Source organism: Bombina bombina, chromosome 12 (genome assembly GCF_027579735.1).
Source record: "Bombina bombina isolate aBomBom1 chromosome 12, aBomBom1.pri, whole genome shotgun sequence".
NCBI lineage: Eukaryota > Metazoa > Chordata > Amphibia > Anura > Bombinatoridae > Bombina > Bombina bombina.
The window spans coordinates 61488503-61507096 of record NC_069510.1 but is presented as its reverse complement, the minus strand read 5'-3'; the positions used below and the strand labels follow the sequence as shown (position 1 = coordinate 61507096).

Here is an 18594-nt window from a genome sequence, read left to right as displayed (position 1 = left end):
GACTGTATAGGGGTTAAATGTAAAAACGGCTCCGGTTCCGTTATTTTAAGAGTTAAAGCTTTCAAATTTGGTGTGCAATACTTTTAAGGCTTTATGACACTGTGGTGAAATTTTGGTGAATTTTGAACATTTCCTTCATACTTTTGCGTATATTCAGTAAAAAAGTGTGTTCAGTTTAAAATTTAAAGAGACAGTAACGGTTTTATTTTAAAACGTTTTTTGTGCTTTGTTATCAAGTTTATGCCTATTAACATGTCTGAACTATCAGATAGACGATGTTCTGTATGTTCGGAAGCCAAGGTTCCTCTCCATTTAAATATATGTGATGAATGTGACAAACAAAGTAGGGACAATGATGCCACTGATAATAATGTTGCCCAAAATGATTCCTTAAGTGAGGGGAGTAAGCATGGTACTTCATCATCTCCTTCTATGTCTACACCAGTCTTGCCCACTCAGGAGGTCCCTAGTGAATCTAGTGCGCCAATCCTCCTTACTATGCAACGATTAACGGCTGTAATGGATAATTCTATTAAAAACATTTTAGCCAAAATGCCCACCTATCAGCGAAAGCGCGACTGCTCTGTTTTAGATACTGAAGAGCATGAGGACGCTGATGATAATGGTTCTGACATGCCCTTACACCAGTCTGAAGGGGCTAGGGAGGTTTTGTCTGAGGGAGAAATTTCAGATTCAGGAAAAATTTCTCAACAAGCTGAACCTGACGTTATTACATTTAAATTTAAATTGGAACATCTCCGCGCTCTGCTTAAGGAGGTGTTATCTACTCTGGATGATTGTGACAATTTGGTCATTCCAGAGAAATTATGTAAGATGGACAGGTTCCTAGAGGTCCCGGTGCCCCCCGAAGCTTTTCCTATACCCAAGCGGGTGGCGGACATTGTAAATAAAGAATGGGAAAGGCCCGGCATACCTTTTGTCCCTCCCCCTATATTTAAGAAATTATTTCCTATGGTCGACCCCAGGAAGGACTTATGGCAGACAGTCCCCAAGGTCGAGGGGGCGGTTTCTACTCTAAATAAACGCACCACTATCCCTATAGAAGATAGTTGTGCTTTCAAAGATCCTATGGATAAAAAATTAGAGGGTTTGCTTAAAAAGATGTTTGTTCAGCAAGGTTACCTTCTACAACCAATTTCATGCATTGTTCCTGTCACTACAGCAGCGTGTTTCTGGTTCGAGGAACTAGAAAAGTCGCTCAATCAAGCATCCTCTTATGAGGAGGTTATGGACAGAGTTCAAGCACTTAAGTTGGCTAACTCTTTTACCTTAGACGCCACTTTGCAATTAGCTAGATTAGCGGCGAAAAATTCAGGTTTTGCTATTGTGGCGCGCAGAGCGCTTTGGCTGAAGTCTTGGTCAGCGGATGTGTCCTCCAAGAACAGATTGCTTAACATCCCTTTCAAGGGGAAAACGCTGTTTGGCCCTGACTTGAAAGAGATTATTTCAGACATCACTGGGGGAAAGGGCCACGCCCTTCCTCAGGATAGGTCTTTTAAGGCTAAAAATAAAACAAATTTTCGTCCCTTTCGCAGAAACGGACCAGCCTCAAATTCTACATCCTCTAAGCAAGAGGGTAATTCTTCTCAAACCAAGCCAGCCTGGAGACCGATGCAAGGCTGGAACAAAGGTAAGCAGGCCAAGAAGCCCGCTACCGCTACCAAGACAGCATGAGATGCTGGCCCCCGATCCGGGACCGGATCTGGTGGGGGGCAGACTCTCTCTCTTCGCTCAGGCTTGGGCAAGAGATGTTCAGGATCCTTGGGCGCTAGAAATAGTTTCTCAAGGTTATCTCCTGGAATTCAAGGAACTACCCCCAAGGGGAAGGTTCCACAGGTCTCAATTGTCTTCAGACCAAATAAAAAGACAGGCATTCTTACATTGTGTAGAAGACCTGTTAAAAATGGGAGTGATTCATCCTGTTCCATTAGGAGAACAAGGGATGGGGTTTTACTCCAATCTGTTCATAGTTCCCAAAAAAGAGGGAACATTCAGGCCAATTTTGGATCTCAAGATCCTAAACAAATTTCTCAAGGTCCCATCGTTCAAGATGGAAACCATTCGGACAATTCTTCCTACCATCCAGGAAGGTCAATTCATGACCACGGTGGATTTAAAGGATGCGTATCTACATATTCCTATCCACAAGGAACATCATCGGTTCCTAAGATTCGCCTTTCTGGACAAGCATTACCAGTTTGTGGCACTTCCATTCGGACTAGCCACTGCTCCAAGAATTTTCACAAAGGTACTAGGGTCCCTTCTAGCGGTGCTAAGGCCAAGGGGCATTGCAGTAGTACCCTACTTGGACGACATACTGATTCAAGCGTCGTCTCTACCACAAGCAAAGGCTCATACGGACATTGTCCTAGCCTTTCTCAGATCTCACGGGTGGAAAGTGAACGTAGAAAAAAGTTCTCTATTTCCGTCAACAAGAGTTCCCTTCTTGGGAACAATAATAGACTCCTTGGAAATGAAGATTTTTCTGACAGAAGCCAGAAAATCAAAACTTCTAAGCTCTTGTCAAGTACTTCATTCTGTTCTTCTTCCTTCCATAGCGCAGTGCATGGAAGTAATAGGTTTGATGGTTGCGGCAATGGACATAGTTCCTTTTGCGCGAATTCATCTAAGACCATTACAACTGTGCATGCTCAGACAGTGGAATGGGGATTATACAGATTTGTCCCCGACGATCCAAGTAGATCAGAGGACCAGAGATTCACTCCGTTGGTGGCTGACCCTGGACAACCTGTCCCAAGGGATGAGCTTCAGAAGACCAGAGTGGGTCATTGTAACGACCGACGCCAGCCTGGTGGGCTGGGGCGCGGTCTGGAAACACCTGAAGGCTCAGGGTCTATGGTCTCGGGAAGAATCTCTTCTCCCGATAAACATTCTGGAACTGAGAGCGATATTCAATGCTCTCAAGGCTTGGCCTCAACTAGCAAAGGCCAAATTCATAAGGTTTCAATCAGACAACATGACGACTGTTGCATATATCAACCATCAGGGGGGAACAAGGAGTTCCCTGGCGATGGAAGAAGTGACCAAAGTAATTCAATGGGCGGAGCTTCACTCCTGCCACTTGTCTGCAATCCACATCCCAGGAGTGGAAAATTGGGAAGCGGATTTTCTGAGTCGTCAGACATTTCATCCGGGGGAGTGGGAACTCCATCCGGAAATCTTTGCCCAAATAACTCAATTATGGGGCATTCCAGACATGGATCTGATGGCGTCTCGTCAGAACTTCAAGGTTCCTTGCTACGGGTCCAGATCCAGGGATCCCAAGGCGACTCTAGTAGATGCACTAGTAGCGCCCTGGACCTTCAACCTAGCTTATGTGTTCCCACCGTTTCCTCTCATTCCCAGGCTGGTAGCCAGGATCAATCAAGAGAGGGCTTCGGTGATCTTGATAGCTCCTGCGTGGCCACGCAGAACTTGGTATGCAGACCTGGTGAATATGTCATCGGCTCCACCATGGAAGCTACCTTTGAGACGGGACCTTCTTGTTCAAGGTCCGTTCGAACATCCGAATCTGGCATCACTCCAACTGACTGCTTGGAGATTGAACGCTTGATTTTATCAAAGCGTGGGTTCTCAGATTCTGTCATTGACACTCTTATTCAGGCTAGAAAGCCTGTAACTAGGAAAATTTACCATAAAGTATGGAAGAAATATATCTGTTGGTGCGAATCGAAAGGATTCCCATGGAACAGGGTAAAAATTCCTAAGATTCTATCCTTTCTACAAGAGGGTTTGGAGAAAGGATTATCTGCAAGTTCTTTGAAGGGACAGATTTCTGCTTTATCTGTTTTACTTCACAAGAAGCTGGCGGCTGTGCCAGATGTTCAGGCTTTTGTTCAGGCCCTGGTTAGAATCAAGCCTGTTTACAAACCTTTGACTCCTCCTTGGAGTCTCAATTTAGTTCTTTCAGTTCTTCAAGGGGTTCCGTTTGAACCCTTACATTCCGTAGATATTAAGTTATTATCTTGGAAAGTTTTGTTTTTGGTTGCAATTTCTTCTGCTAGAAGAGTTTCAGAGTTATCTGCTCTGCAGTGTTCTCCTCCTTATCTGGTGTTCCATGCAGATAAGGTGGTTTTGCGTACTAAACCTGGTTTTCTTCCGAAAGTTGTTTCTAACAAAAATATTAACCAGGAGATAGTTGTGCCTTCTTTGTGTCCGAATCCAGTTTCAAAGAAGGAACGTTTGTTGCACAATTTGGATGTAGTTCGTGCTCTAAAATTCTATTTAGAGGCTACAAAGGATTTCAGACAAACATCTTCCTTGTTTGTTGTTTATTCTGGTAAAAGGAGAGGTCAAAAAGCAACTTCTACCTCTCTCTCTTTTTGGCTTAAAAGCATCATCAGATTGGCTTATGAGACTGCCGGACGGCAGCCTCCTGAAAGAATCACAGCTCATTCCACTAGGGCTGTGGCTTCCACATGGGCCTTCAAGAACGAGGCTTCTGTTGATCAGATATGTAAGGCGGCGACTTGGTCTTCACTGCACACTTTTACCAAATTTTACAAATTTGATACTTTTGCTTCTTCTGAGGCTATTTTTGGGAGAAAGGTTTTGCAAACCGTGGTGCCTTCCATCTAGGTGACCTGATTTGCTCCCTCCCATCATCCGTGTCCTAAAGCTTTGGTATTGGTTCCCACAAGTAAGGATGACGCCGTGGACCGGACACACCTATGTTGGAGAAAACAGAATTTATGTTTACCTGATAAATTACTTTCTCCAACGGTGTGTCCGGTCCACGGCCCGCCCTGGTTTTTTAGTCAGGTCTGATGATTTAATTTCTCTAACTACAGTCACCACGGTATCATATGATTTCTCCTATGCAAATATTCCTCCTTTACGTCGGTCGAATGACTGGGGAAGGCGGAGCCTAGGAGGGATCATGTGACCAGCTTTGCTGGGCTCTTTGCCATTTCCTGTTGGGGAAGAGAATATCCCACAAGTAAGGATGACGCCGTGGACCGGACACACCGTTGGAGAAAGTAATTTATCAGGTAAACATAAATTCTGTTTTTTATATATACATTTTAAAACACTATACAGGGTCACAGTGTGACTCCTTTATACCTCAATAGGATCAAGGGTTAATATCTTCTTCAGGGAGTTTTTTTCAACAGTTTGGGGATTTATTTCTGCTTAATGGCTCATAGGCTTTGTGTTTTTAGCTTGGAACAAACAGGTTTCACTTTAGTTTTTCAAGTGTTACGCAGCTCATAATTGCTTGGCGCCATTTTTAATAGCAGGAGAAGTCCTGTCTTACGTGACTGGATGTAGTCTCTTTCATTTCATAATATCCTGCTGCAGACATCACTCCTGAGGAGAGCGTTTTCACTGTTAGCTGTCTGGGTCTAAGAGGTGGTGAGTACCCCAGCCATTGGGAGTATTAAGGTGCCGTTTTTTAAATAAAAGCATTTCTTTTTGATTGTCCTTCTGTGGGTATATACAAAGCTATGGAGGACTCTGATACTACATTAGAAGGTTCCGCTCCTTCTGTACTGATTAATCATTCCTGTTTATATTGTGAGGAGGCTGTGGTTTGCCTGCCTGCTCAATTTTGTTACATTTGCCTAAACACTGTTCTAAAGTCTAAGGGAGACACGCCTGCTAATACTCATAGCACTATTAGCCCTTCTGAGCCATCTACTTCTCAGGAATCTGGGTCCTGAAAAATTACTTCCCTCTCTACATTACCCGCTCCACATGCAGTTCCCAGCAGCTCAACTAATCCTCCATCTAGAGGGGGCTTTTTTCCAGCGGACTTTACCACACAGTTACAATCGGCGGTGTCTGCGGCCCCTGAGTGCCCTACCTCGCTCTAACAAACGCAAGAGAAAGGTTAAACATAGTTCGCCTGACCTAGAGTCATCTAAATATTTGTCGGCTTTAGCTACTTTATCCCAGCTATCCGAGGATGAGTTAACCTCTGTAGCTTCAGAGCGTGAACATTCTGAGTCGGAAACTTCAGTTAGTAAACCTTCTTTAGCGGAGGAACCCTCCTTTTAGATTTAAAATTGAGCATCTGCATTTTTTTATTAAAGGATGTTCTGTCTACTCTAGAGGTTCCAGAGGCTACACTCCCTGAGGAGCCTGAGAGCCCTAAATTAGAGAGGGTTTTACAAAAATAGAAAGGTCCCACTGACTTTCCTGTGCCAGTTAAGATGGCAAACATTGGTAATGAGTAGGAACTTCTTTTTCCCCCTCGTCTACTTTTAAAAAATTATTCCCGGTCCCTGACTTTCAATTAGATTTGTGGGGCTCCATCCCGAAGGTAAATGGTGCTATCTCCACACTGGCTAAGCATACTACTATCCCTCTGGAGGATAGTTCTTCATTTAGAGAGCCTATGGATAAAAAATGGAAACTTTTCTGAGGAAGATGTTTCAACATACAGGGTTTTTATTTCAACCGGCGGAAGCTGTAGCCGTGGTTGCTGGAGCAACTACCTACTGGTGCGACACTCTGTCGGAGCACATTGAGGTGGAGACTCCCCTCGAGGATATTCAGGAGAGAATTAAGGCACTGAGAATTGCTAACGCCTGTATCTGTGACGCTAATATGCAAATTATTCGCATGAATGCAAAGGCTGCTGACTTTGCAGTTCTAGCCCGACGGGCTCTCTAGTTGAAGTCTTGGTCTGCGGATATGACTTATAAATCCAGACTCCAAGGGGAAGATTTTATTCGGTCCAGGGTTTGACTCCATTATCTCTACAGTTATGGGAGGGAAAGGTGCCTTCCTACTGCAAGATAGGAAGAATAGGACTAATGGACGGCAACTGTCTAATTTTCGTTCCTTTCGTGCTGACTAGTCGCAACGACAGCAATCCTCTTCCAAGTCTGAGCAGCCCAAGTGTACTTGGAAGCCTACTTACTCCTGGAATAAGTCCAAACAGACTAAGAAGCCTGCCAAGAACAAATTTCTTTTTTTCAGACGCCTAGTTCCAGGATGTACAGGATCCTTGGGTCCTGGAGATTGTATCTCAAGGATAAAGGATAGAATTCAAGTCTCATCCGCCTAGGGGCACATTCTTACTCTCCAGTCTTTCAACAAGACAGAAAAGAGGGCTGCCTTCTTAGGTTGTGTATGGATCTCTCCTCTCTAGAAGTAATTTTCCCGGTACCTACAGCAGAAAGAGGTTTGGGCTTTTATTCAAACCTTTTCGTGGTTCCAAAGGAGGGAACTTTCCATCCAATTCTGGACTTAAAGAGCTTAAACAAGTTTCTGAGTGCTCCCTCTCTCAAGATGGAAACAATACGGTCAATCCTGCCCCTGGTTCAGGAAGTACAGTTTATGACCACAATAGACCTGAAGGATGTATATCTTCACGTCCCGATTCACAAGAAACATTTTCAGTTCCTATGGTTTGCTTTTCTGAATCAGCACTTTCAGTTCATAGCTCTTCCGTTTGGCCTAGCTACTGCTCCAAGGATATTTACAAAGGTTCTGGAGGCTCTTCTAGCCATTGCCAGAAGTCAAGGTATTGCAGCAGTGCCTTACCTGGACGATATATTTGTACAGGCACCATCTTTTTGTCTAGCGGAAGAACATTCAGAGTCCCTTCTCAGTCTTCTTCGATCACATGGATGGAAGAAGAGTTCTCTTACTCCAAGTACAAGGGTATATTTCCTGGGAACTATACAGGGAGTGCAGAATTATTAGGCAAATTAGTATTTTGACCACATCATCCTCTTTATGCATGTTGTCTTACTCCAAGCTGTATAGGCTCGAAAGCCTACTACCAATTAAGCATATTAGGTGATGTGCATCTCTGTAATGAGAAGGGGTGTGGTCTAATGACATCAACACCCTATATCAGGTGTGCATAATTATTAGGCAACTTCCTTTCCTTTGGCAAAATGGGTCAAAAGAAGGACTTGACAGGCTCAGAAAAGTCAAAAATAGTGAGATATCTTGCAGAGGGATGCAGCACTCTTAAAATTGCAAAGCTTCTGAAGAGTGATCATCTAACAATCAAGCGTTTCATTCAAAATAGTCAACAGGGTCGCAAGAAGCGTGTGGAAAAACCAAGGCGCAAAATAACTGCCCATGAACTGAGAAAAGTCAAGCCAGTTTGGCCATATTTCAGAGCTGCAACATCACTGGAGTGCCCAAAAGCACAAGGTGTGCAATACTCAGAGACATGCCCAAGGTAAGAAAGGCTGAAAGACGACCACCACTGAACAAGACACACAAGCTGAAACGTCAAGACTGGGCCAAGAAATATCTCAAGACTGATTTTCTAAGGTTTTATGGACTGATGAAATGAGAGTGAGTCTTGATGGGCCCGTGGCTGGATTGGTAAAGGGCAGAGAGCTCCAGTCCGACTCAGACGCCAGCAAGGTGGAGGTGGAGTACTGGTTTGGGCTGGTATCATCAAAGATGAGCTTGTGGGGCCTTTTCGGGTTGAGGATGGAGTCAAGCTCAACTCCCAGTCCTACTGCCAGTTTCTGGAAGACACCTTCTTCAAGCAGTGGTACAGGAAGAAGTCTGCATCCTTCAAGAAAAACATGATTTTCATGCAGGACAATGCTCCATCACACGCGTCCAAGTACTCCACAGCGTGGCTGGCAAGAAAGGGTATAAAAGAAGAAAATCTAATGACATGGCCTCCTTGTTCACCTGATCTGAACCCCATTGAGAACCTGTGGTCCATCATCAAATGTGAGATTTACAAGGAGGGAAAACAGTACACCTCTCTGAACAGTGTCTGGGAGGCTGTGGTTGCTGCTGCACGCAATGTTGATGGTGAACAGATCAAAACACTGACAGAATCCATGGATGGCAGGCTTTTGAGTGTCTTTGCAAAGAAAGGTGGCTATATTGGTCACTGATTTGTTTTTGTTTTGTTGTTGAATGTCAGAAATGTATATTTGTGAATGTTGAGATGTTATATTGGTTTCACTGGTAAAAATAAATAATTGAAATGGGTATATATTTGTTTTTTGTTAAGTTGCCTAATAATTATGCACAGTAATAGTCACCTGCACACACAGATATCCCCCTAAAATAGCTAAAAGTAAAAACAAACTAAAAACTACTTCCAAAAATATTCAGCTTTGATATTAATGAGTTTTTTGGGTTCATTGAGAACATGGTTGTTGTTCAATAATAAAATTAATCCTCAAAAATACAACTTGCCTAATAATTCTGCACTCCCTGTAATAGACTCTATATCCTTGAGAATATTCCTCACAGATCAGAGACGTTGCAAGCTAACTTCTGCATGTCTTGCCCTCCATGCCTCCTCGAGACCCTCAGTGGCTCAGTGTATGGAGGTAATCAGACTCTTGGTGTCCTGCATGGACATCATTCCTTTTGCCAGATTCCATTTCAGACCCTTGCAACTATGCATGCTGAGACAATGGAAAAGCGACCATTCAGATTTCTCTGAACAGATTGGACTGGACAGCCTGTCGAGAGACTCGCTCTCCTGGTGGCTCTGTCCAGATCATCTGTCCCAAGGCACGTGCTTTTTGAGACCGTCCTGGGAGATTGTGACTACGGACGCAAGCCTTTCCAGTTGGGGAGCCATTTGGGGTGCCAAGAAGGCACAAGGTCTGTGGACTCAGGAAGAATCCTCCCTTCCAATCAATATTTTGGAACTCCGGGCAATCTTCAATGCCTTGCAGGCTTGGCCCCTTCTAGGCTTGTCCCAGTTTATTAGATTCCAATCAGACAATATAACCTTGGTTGCCTATATCAACCAACAAGGGGGAACGAGAAGTTCCTTGGTGATGAGAGAAGTATCACAGATACAAGAGTGGGCGGAAACTCACAAATGTACGCTGTCAACTATCCACATTCAAGGTATGGACAACTGGGAAGCGGACTTCCTCAGCAGGCAATCCTTTCACCCAGGGGAATGGTCTCTTCACCCTGAGGTGTTTGCAGAGATATGCAGCGAGTGGGGGACGCCGGAGATAGATTTTGTAGCATCCCGCCTCAATACTAAGCTACCCAAGTACGGGTTGAGGGATCCTCATGCGTAATTTATAGATGCCCTATCAGTACCATAGAGGTTCAGTCTCATATATCTTTTTCCTCCATTACCGCTTCTCCCTCGTGTGGTGGCTTGAATCAAGCAGGAGCGAGCATCTGTGATTCTGAGTGCTCCTTCGAAGGACTTGGTTTGCCGATCTGGTGGGGATGTCCTCAACTCCTCTGTGGAGGTTACCTTGTCACAGAGATCTGCTGATACAGGGTCCCTTCGTTCATCAAAATCTAGATTCTCTGAGGCTGACTGCGTGAAGATTGAACGCTTAGTCTTAGCCAAAAGAGAGTTTTCTGTGAGTGTTATCTACACTCTGGTTCAAGCTCGTAAGCCAGTTACTCGTCGTATCTACCATAAAGTGTGGAGGACTTACTTGTACTGGTGTGAAGTCTGTGGCTTTTCCTGGCATAAGGTTAAGGTTAAAAAATGTGGCAGCAAAACAAGAATTTATTGTGAAAACACAGGGGAACAGCAGAGCCACATTTTTGGATCTTTTGTATATTTATAGGAGTTTTGTCGTGCTCCTGTGGCGTGCATGCAGTACCCTCAATGCTGGACACTCTTTGATTATTGGATAAGGTTAAGGTTGCCAGAATTTTAGCTTTCCTCCCGGATGTACTGGAGAAGGGCCTATCTGCTAGTTCCCTAAAGGGACAGATATCGGCCCTGTCGGGGTTACTGCACAAAAGGTTGGCTGAGCTTCTGGATGTGTGCAGTCCTTTAAGGCTCTGGCTAGGATCAGACCCGTGTTTAGATCTGGGGCTCCGCCTTGGAGCCTCCATCTTGTTCTTTTAAGCCTTTGGCTGGGGTGTCTTTACCTTTTCCTGGTGGCCAGGTATTGTATTTCCCAACAGTAAGGAATGAAGTTGTGGACTCTCCCTGCCAGGAAGGAAAGGAATTTATCTGGTAAGCATAAATTATGGGGGTTTTTTTAGTAGACAACCCAAAGTATTGATCTAGGCCCATTTTGGTATATTTCATGCCACTATTTCACCGCCAAATGCGATCAAATAAAAAAAATCGTTAACTTTCTCACAATTTTAGGTTTCTTACTGAAATTATTTACAAACAACTTGTGCCATCATGACACAAGTTGTTGTAAATTTTTCTCTGGGATCTCCTTTGTTCAGAAATAGCAGACTTTATATATGGCTTTGGCATTGCTTTTTGGTAATTAGAAGGCCACTAAATGCTGCTGCGCACCACACTTGTATTATGCCCAGCAGTGAAGGGGTTAATTAGCTTTTAGGGTTAATTTTAGCTTTAGTGTAGAGTTCATCCTCCCACCTGACACATCCCACCCCCCGATCCCTCCCTGACCCCTCTCAAACAGCTCTTTTCCATCCCCACCTCACAATTGTCACCCCCATCTTAAGTACTGGCAGAAAGTCTGTCAGTACTAAAATAAAAGGCTTTTTTTTCTTTTTTAATATATATATACAGTGGATATAAAACGTCTACACACCCCTGTTAAAATGTCAGGTTTCTGTGATGTTAAAAAATGAGACAAAGATAAATCATTTCAGAACTTTTTCCACCTTTAATGTGACCTATAAACTATGCAACTCAATTGAGAAACAAACTGAAATCTTTTAGGTGGAGGGAAGTAAAAATAAAAAAATAAAATAATATGGTTGCATAAGTGTGCACACCCGTAAACTAAGACTTTGTTGAAGCATCTTTTGATTTTATTACAGCACTCAGTCTTTTTGGGTATCAGCATGGCACACCTTGACTTGGCAAGATTTGCCCACTCTTCTTTGCAAAAACACTACAAATCTGTCAGAATGCGAGGGCATCTCCTGTGCACAGCCCTCTTCAGATCACCCCACAGATTTTCAATCGGATTCAGGTCCGGGCTCTGGCTGGGCCATTCCAAAACTTTAATCTTCTTCTGGTGAAGCCATTCCTTTGTTGATTTGGATGTATGCTTTGGGTCGTTGTCATCCGATTGGGTCGTTGTCAAGAAGTTCCTCTTCATGTTCAGCTTTCTAGCAGAAGCCTGAAGGTTTTGTGCCAATATTGACTGGTATTTGGAACTGTTTATAATTTTACAGCTGACGAAAAACAGCCCCAAAGCATAATGCTAACACCACCATGCTTCACTGTGGGTATGGTGTTCTTTTGGTGATGTGCACTGTGGTTTTTGCGCCAAACATATCTTTTGAAAATATGGCCAAAAAGTTCAACCTTGGTTTCATCAGATCATAACACCTTTTCACACATGCTTTTGGGAGACTTCAGATGTGTTTTTGCAAAATTTAGCCAGTCTTGGATGTTTTTCTTGGTAAGAAAAGGCTTCCGTCTTGCCACTCTACCCCATAGCCCAGACATAAGAAGAATACGGGAGATTGTTGTCACATGTACCACACAGCCAGTACTTGCCAAATATTTCTGCAGCTCCTTTAATATTGCTGTACACCTCTTGGCAGCCTCCCAGACCAGTTTTCTTCTCATCTTTTCATCAATTTTGGAGGGACATCCAGTTCTTGGTAATGTCACTGTTGCGCCATATTTTCTCCACTTGATGATGACTGTCTTCACTGTGTTCCATGGTATATCTAATGCCTTGGAAATTATTTTGTACCCTTCTCCTGACTGATAACTTTTAACAATGAGATCCCTCTGATGCTTTGGGAGATTCAACTAAGAAAATGTCAGGAAAGACCTACTAGAACAGCTGAACTTTATTTGGGGTTAATCAGACTCACTTTAAATGATGGCAGGTGTGTACTGACTCCTATTTAACATGATTTTGAATGTGATTGCTTAATTCTGAACACAGCTACATCTTCAATTATAAGAGGGTGTGCACACTTATGCAACCACATTATTTTTTTTATTTTTTTTTGTTTACTTACCTACTCCTAAAATATTTTAGTTTGTTTTTCAATTGAGTTGTACAGTTTATAGGTCACATTAAAAGTGGCAAATGTTCTGAAATGATTTATCTTTGTCTCATTTATTTACATCACAGAAACCTGACATTTTAACAGGGGTGTGTAGACTTTTTATAGCCACTGTATATTTATTTATATATATTTATTATTTTCTGCAGGGTAGTATCCTCCAACCTCCCTGATCTCCCCCCAAACAGCTCTCTAACCCTCCCCCCTCTACCTATTTGCCACCATCTTAGGTACAGCTGCCAGTACCCAATTTGCTGCAAATTAGGCAATTTAAAAAATATATATATATTTTCTGTAGTGTAGCTGCCCCCCCTCAATACCCTCCCCCTCCCAGATCCCTTGCCGTCAACTGATTCCACATAGGAAACCCCTCCTTTCTCCTCAATGACGCACTTATTTATTTATTTTTATCCGTGTAGCATGGCTTTGCGGTTCCACCCACTCCCGCCCCCTACAGCTATGAGCCAACCACCCGCCTCCCTCCTAACCCTCCCACACCACCAACGAGCGGCATCATTGAGTGGTCCTCTCTGCATCGGTAACTCTGAAAATCTATTTCTGCAGTGCCCCACTCGTGGGGCATACAGATATAGCGCAATCTTGCTATTTTGAGCGAGATCGCAACATAGAGAAGCCCAGGACTGCAGCAACGTACAGGGTTCATTGCTGGTCCTTAAGGGCATAACGACCAGCGTCATACAGGGTACAGCGCTGGTCGTTAAGGGGATAATTATCCTTGGTATCCTGACTGTACTAGGCCATTTTGGCGCCTTTGTGTTCTTTTCTACATATTCTACAGATCATCCCTGTGCCAAGAGTTTGACTACCTCTGGACAAAGTGCAGCCTGGACTAGTCAGCAGACTTTTTTTTGTTAATTTAAGGTTTATTATTTGCCTTTTTTTATTATTATTATTATTATACATGTATGTCATTTATTTGTACTAAGAGCGCCCCCTGGTGTCTAGTTTGTGGCATTTGTTATACACCACTTATAGTCCTATTATCAATTTTTCTTTGTTCTCTTGGTATCCTTTTTTTGAAGCAGCAGCAATGAACTACTGGGAGATAGCTAAACACGTCAGTAAGCCAATCACAAGAGGCCTATATGTGCAGCCACCAATCAGCAGCTACCTCCGATACCAAAAGAATTAAGCAAATTATATAAAATAAATTAATTGGAAAGTTGTTTAAAATTGTCTGCTCTATCTAAAACCTGAAAGAATATTTTTGGGTTTCATGTCCCTTTAATATTTAGTGAACTTGTCATTCTCGCCCTCTGTCTCCCTCTCTCTCAACACGTTGGGGATTTTAATAGGATTGTATGTATCTGTAGAAAGCTTATATACAGGTGTTTCTATTATAAAGAGGGAAGCTGTCTCACAGTGTTTCATATCTACTGATGAAATAAGCAGTCAGCTGATTATGTACGTCGTTATCCCTATAACTCAGTATTCCTGCATCTTTCTTTCAGGTAATGTGGAGTCTGAGATGTTACACACCTATAGTAAGGTTGATCCCCTGGATACACTGATGCTTTGTGTTCGTCTTGCCGTGTTGGTTGCAGTCACTCTCACAGTTCCGGTGGTTCTCTTCCCGGTGAGAGGTTCCCTGTGTCACTTGATCTCCCACAGGGCTACATATTGCTCTATATCACTGGTTTTCAAACCTTTCCTCAGGCCTCTCTAACTGGCCAGGTTTTGAGGATATCTGAACTGGAGCACAGGTGAAATAATCAGCTGATTAGTAAACATGGTTATTTTACCTGCTCTCATTCAAGGTAATCCTGAAAATCTGGCCTGTTGGGGAGGTTTGAGGGCAGGTTTGTTCTTTATCATATGATCTGTCACTGTTTGCACTTACCCTCACATAGTCTCGCACAATACTATCTGTGCTCTCTCGCCTGACCTCACACCATATTATCTGTTCCACAGCTCGCTGCTTCTCAATTCCAGTCATTAACCCGTTAAAGTGATAAGAAATTAACCCTTCATGGTTCAGATAGAGCAGGGGTCAGCAACCTTGGTTTTCCAGATGTTTTAGAACTACATTTCCCATAATGCTTAAGTGTCTTTAAGCGGCCTAAGCATCATGGGAAATGTAGTTTTAAAACACCAAGAGAGCCCAGGTTGCTGCGCATGTCATTTTAAGAGATTTCAAATTACTTCTGTTATTAATGTTCATGATCATAAATTACTAAAATCTCATTGTAAGATCAAAACGTTTAATATTTTAACGTTGGACGCTGTTGTATCAAAGGTCAGTTTTAATTTAAAAGTTTGGCTGGACTGATATTTGTGTATGTAGTAGGGAAGTGCCTGGAAAGCACAGCCCGTACCAAACAAAGAAGACATCTGGATGGTGCTTTCTTCAAACAGTAAAACTCACTGTCCATTGCACTGTTTTTCTTGTGTCTTATTATTTTGACTGATATTTTCCCCCCAACATATGATCTGGATTTATACTCTCTCACATGGACCTTAAAGGGACATGAAACCCAACATTGTTCTTTAATGATTTAGGTAGAACATACAATTTCTTTCCTAAGATATGGAGAGTCCACAGTGTCATCAATTACTAGTGGGAATATCACTCCTGGCCAGCAGGAGGAGGCAAAAAGCACCACAGCAAAGCTGTTAAGTGTCACTCCCCTACTCACAATCCCCAGTCATTCTCTTTGCCTCTGTCAATGGAGGAGGTGAAGTTTTGGTGTCTTGCTACAAGCAAGATATTTGGGTATAGCTGTAGTCCACGTCAATCTCTGCAGTAAAGTAGTGGTGGCTTTAAAGCAGTTAGGAACTTGTGAGGTGGGCCTTGCTGCGTTTTCCTAACATATTTGCTGCCCATGGTTTAAAAAACCAGAGTAGGTTTAATCTGTTCTTTCTCTTTCTACAGGTCTCTGTGAGGAGTGGCCTCCTCTCACACCATGTAAGCTGTCGTCCTGCCTGACAGCTAGATTTGTGGGTAAGTGCCTTCTTGTCTTCTAGGTTAGGAGATGGGCACTTATTGGTACACATTAATCCTTTGGGAAGGATTTTATTTAGGCAGTGGCAGGCACGTTATATATGTGTGAGACATGGGGGGTTTATTTCTTGTATTTTTTAAATCATCCCCTGAGGCTGTGTTTCTGTTTAAATTGCACTTTTTTTATGATCTGCAGCTGTGGCAGCTTACTTCTACATGTGCATATCACCCCATTAGACTCTCTCTGCTAGTATATGGGGTAGCGTCCAACGTAGTACAGGGATGACTTTTTTAGTTTGGGGAGTGGGAGATCAGGAACTCACTGGGTGAGTTTTTGTCAAGCTTGTTCTTTTACAAAGTGTGGGCTGTCGGTTGTTTACAACGCAGATAAGGTCTTGGCAAACATAAATTTCTTTCTTTCAATTGGCAAGAGTCCATGAGCTAGTGACATATGGGATATACAATCCTACCAGGAGGGGCAAAGTTTCCCAAACCTCAAAATGCCTATAAATACACCCCTCACCACACCCACAATTCAGTTTTACAAACTTTGCCTCCTATGGAGGTGGTGAAGTAAGTTTGTGCTAAGATTTCTACGTTGATATGCGCTTCTCAGCATTGTTGAAGCCCGATTCCTCTCAGAGTACAGCGAATGTCAGAGGGACGTGAAGGGAGTATCACCTATTGAATACGATGATTTCTCTAACGGGGTCTATTTCATGGGTTCTCTGTTATCGGTCGTAGAGATTCATCTCCTACCTCCCTTTTCAGATCGACGATATACTCTCAATTTACCATTACCTCTACTGATAACTGTTTCTGTACTGGTTTGGCTATCTGCTATATGTGGATGGGTGTCTTTTGGTAAGTATGTTTTTTATTACTTAAGACACCTCAGCTATGGTTTGGCACTTTATGCATTTATATAAAGTTCTAAATATATGTATTGTACTTATATTTGCCATGAGTCAGGTTCATGTATTTCCTTCTGCAGACTGTCAGTTTCATATTTGGGTAACATAAACATCTTTTAAAGAAATTTTTTCTTACCTGGGGTTTAGTCTTTTTTTCAATTGACTACTTCTTGCAAATTGCGGGAGGCATTAGGCCCGCGGGTGCGTCAAATGCTAAACTTTATTGCGTCATAGAGACCTTTCACACGGTTGAGTCACTAGTGACGCGAGTGTGTCATTTCTGGTTATTTTTTGGCGCCAAAAAGTTTACGTTACGTTGTTTTTTTCAATACCCCATTGATGTTTGCCTCTTGATTTTTTCTCTATCAGAGGTCTATACTATTTGCTTTTTTTCCCATTCCTGAAACTGTCATATAAGGAAATAGATAATTTTGCTTTATATGTTGTTTTTTCTCTTACATTTTGCAAGATGTCTCTATCTGATCCTGCCTCAGAAGTTTCTGCTGGAACATTGCTGCCTGACATCGGTCCTACCAAAGCTAAGTGCATTTGTTGTAAAATTGTTGAAATTATTTCACCGAATGTCATTTGTAATAGTTGTCATGATAAACTTTTACATGCAGTTAGTGTATCCATCAGTAATAGTACATTGACAGATGAAGTTCCTTCAACTTCTAATGTGCATGATATACCTGTAAATTTTAAGGAATTTGTTTCTGATACTATTTTGAAGGCGTTGTCTGCATTTCCACCTTCTAATAAATGTAAAGGTCTTTTTAAACTTCTCATTTAGTTGATGAAATTTCAAATGACCAACAACATAATTTATCCTCTTCTGATGAGGATCTATCTGATACAGAAGATCCTTCCTCAGACATTGACACTGACAAATCTACTTATTTATTTAAATAATTTAAAATTATTTTGGATATTGAGGTAACCAGTCCTATTGACGTTCAGTCTAATAAACGTTTAAATGCTGTTTTTAAACCTCCTGTGGTTTCTCCAGGGTTTTTTTTTCCTATTCCTGAGACTATTTCTGATATGATTTCTAGGGAATGGAATAAGCCAGGTACTTCTTTTATTCCTTCTTCAAGGTTTAAAATTGTATCCTTTACCAGCAAAATCTATAGAGTTTTGGGAAAAAATCCCCAAGTTGATGGGGCAATTTCTACTCTTGCTAAACGTACCATTATTCCTATGGAAGATAGTACTTCCTTTAAGGATCCTTTAGATATGAAGCTTGAATCTTATCTAAGGAAGGCCTATTTATATTCAGGTCATCTTCTCAGACCTGCAATTTCTTTGGCTGATGTTGCGGCTGCATCAACCTTCTGGTTGGAGAATTTAGCGCAACAGGAATTGGATTCTGACTTATCTAGCGTTATTTGCCTATTGCAATATGCTAATCTTTTTATTTGTGATGCATTTTTTGATATTATCAAAATTGATGTTAGATCCATGTCTTTAGCTTTTTTAGCTAGAAGAGCTTTGTGGCTTAAATCTTGGAATGTTGATATGACATCTAAACCTAGATTACTATCTCTTTCTTTCCAAGGTAATAATTTATTTGGTTCTCAGTTGGATTCTATTTTTTCAACTGTCACTGGGGGAAGGGAGTTTTTTTCTGCCTCAGGATTAAAAACCTAAGGGTAAATCTAAGGCTTCTAACCTTTTTCGTTCCTTTCGTCAGAATAAGGAACAAAAACTCAATCCTCCCCCCAAGGAGTCTGCTTCCAATTGGAAGCCTTCCTCAAATTGGAATAAATCCAAGCCATT

General features: G+C 42.2%; 1 protein-coding gene across 4 annotated transcripts in view; it reads left to right on the top strand.

The window, feature by feature from the left end:
* SLC38A5 (solute carrier family 38 member 5) overlaps positions 1 to 18594 on the top strand; it is a 204267-nt gene that overhangs the window by 163668 nt on the left and 22005 nt on the right. For all 4 annotated transcript variants that reach the window (XM_053695700.1, XM_053695702.1, XM_053695703.1 and 1 more), the window contains one exon: positions 14412 to 14536. In XM_053695700.1, coding sequence (XP_053551675.1) covers positions 14412 to 14536 — 125 coding nt within the window. The remainder of the gene's footprint in view (positions 1 to 14411; positions 14537 to 18594) is intronic.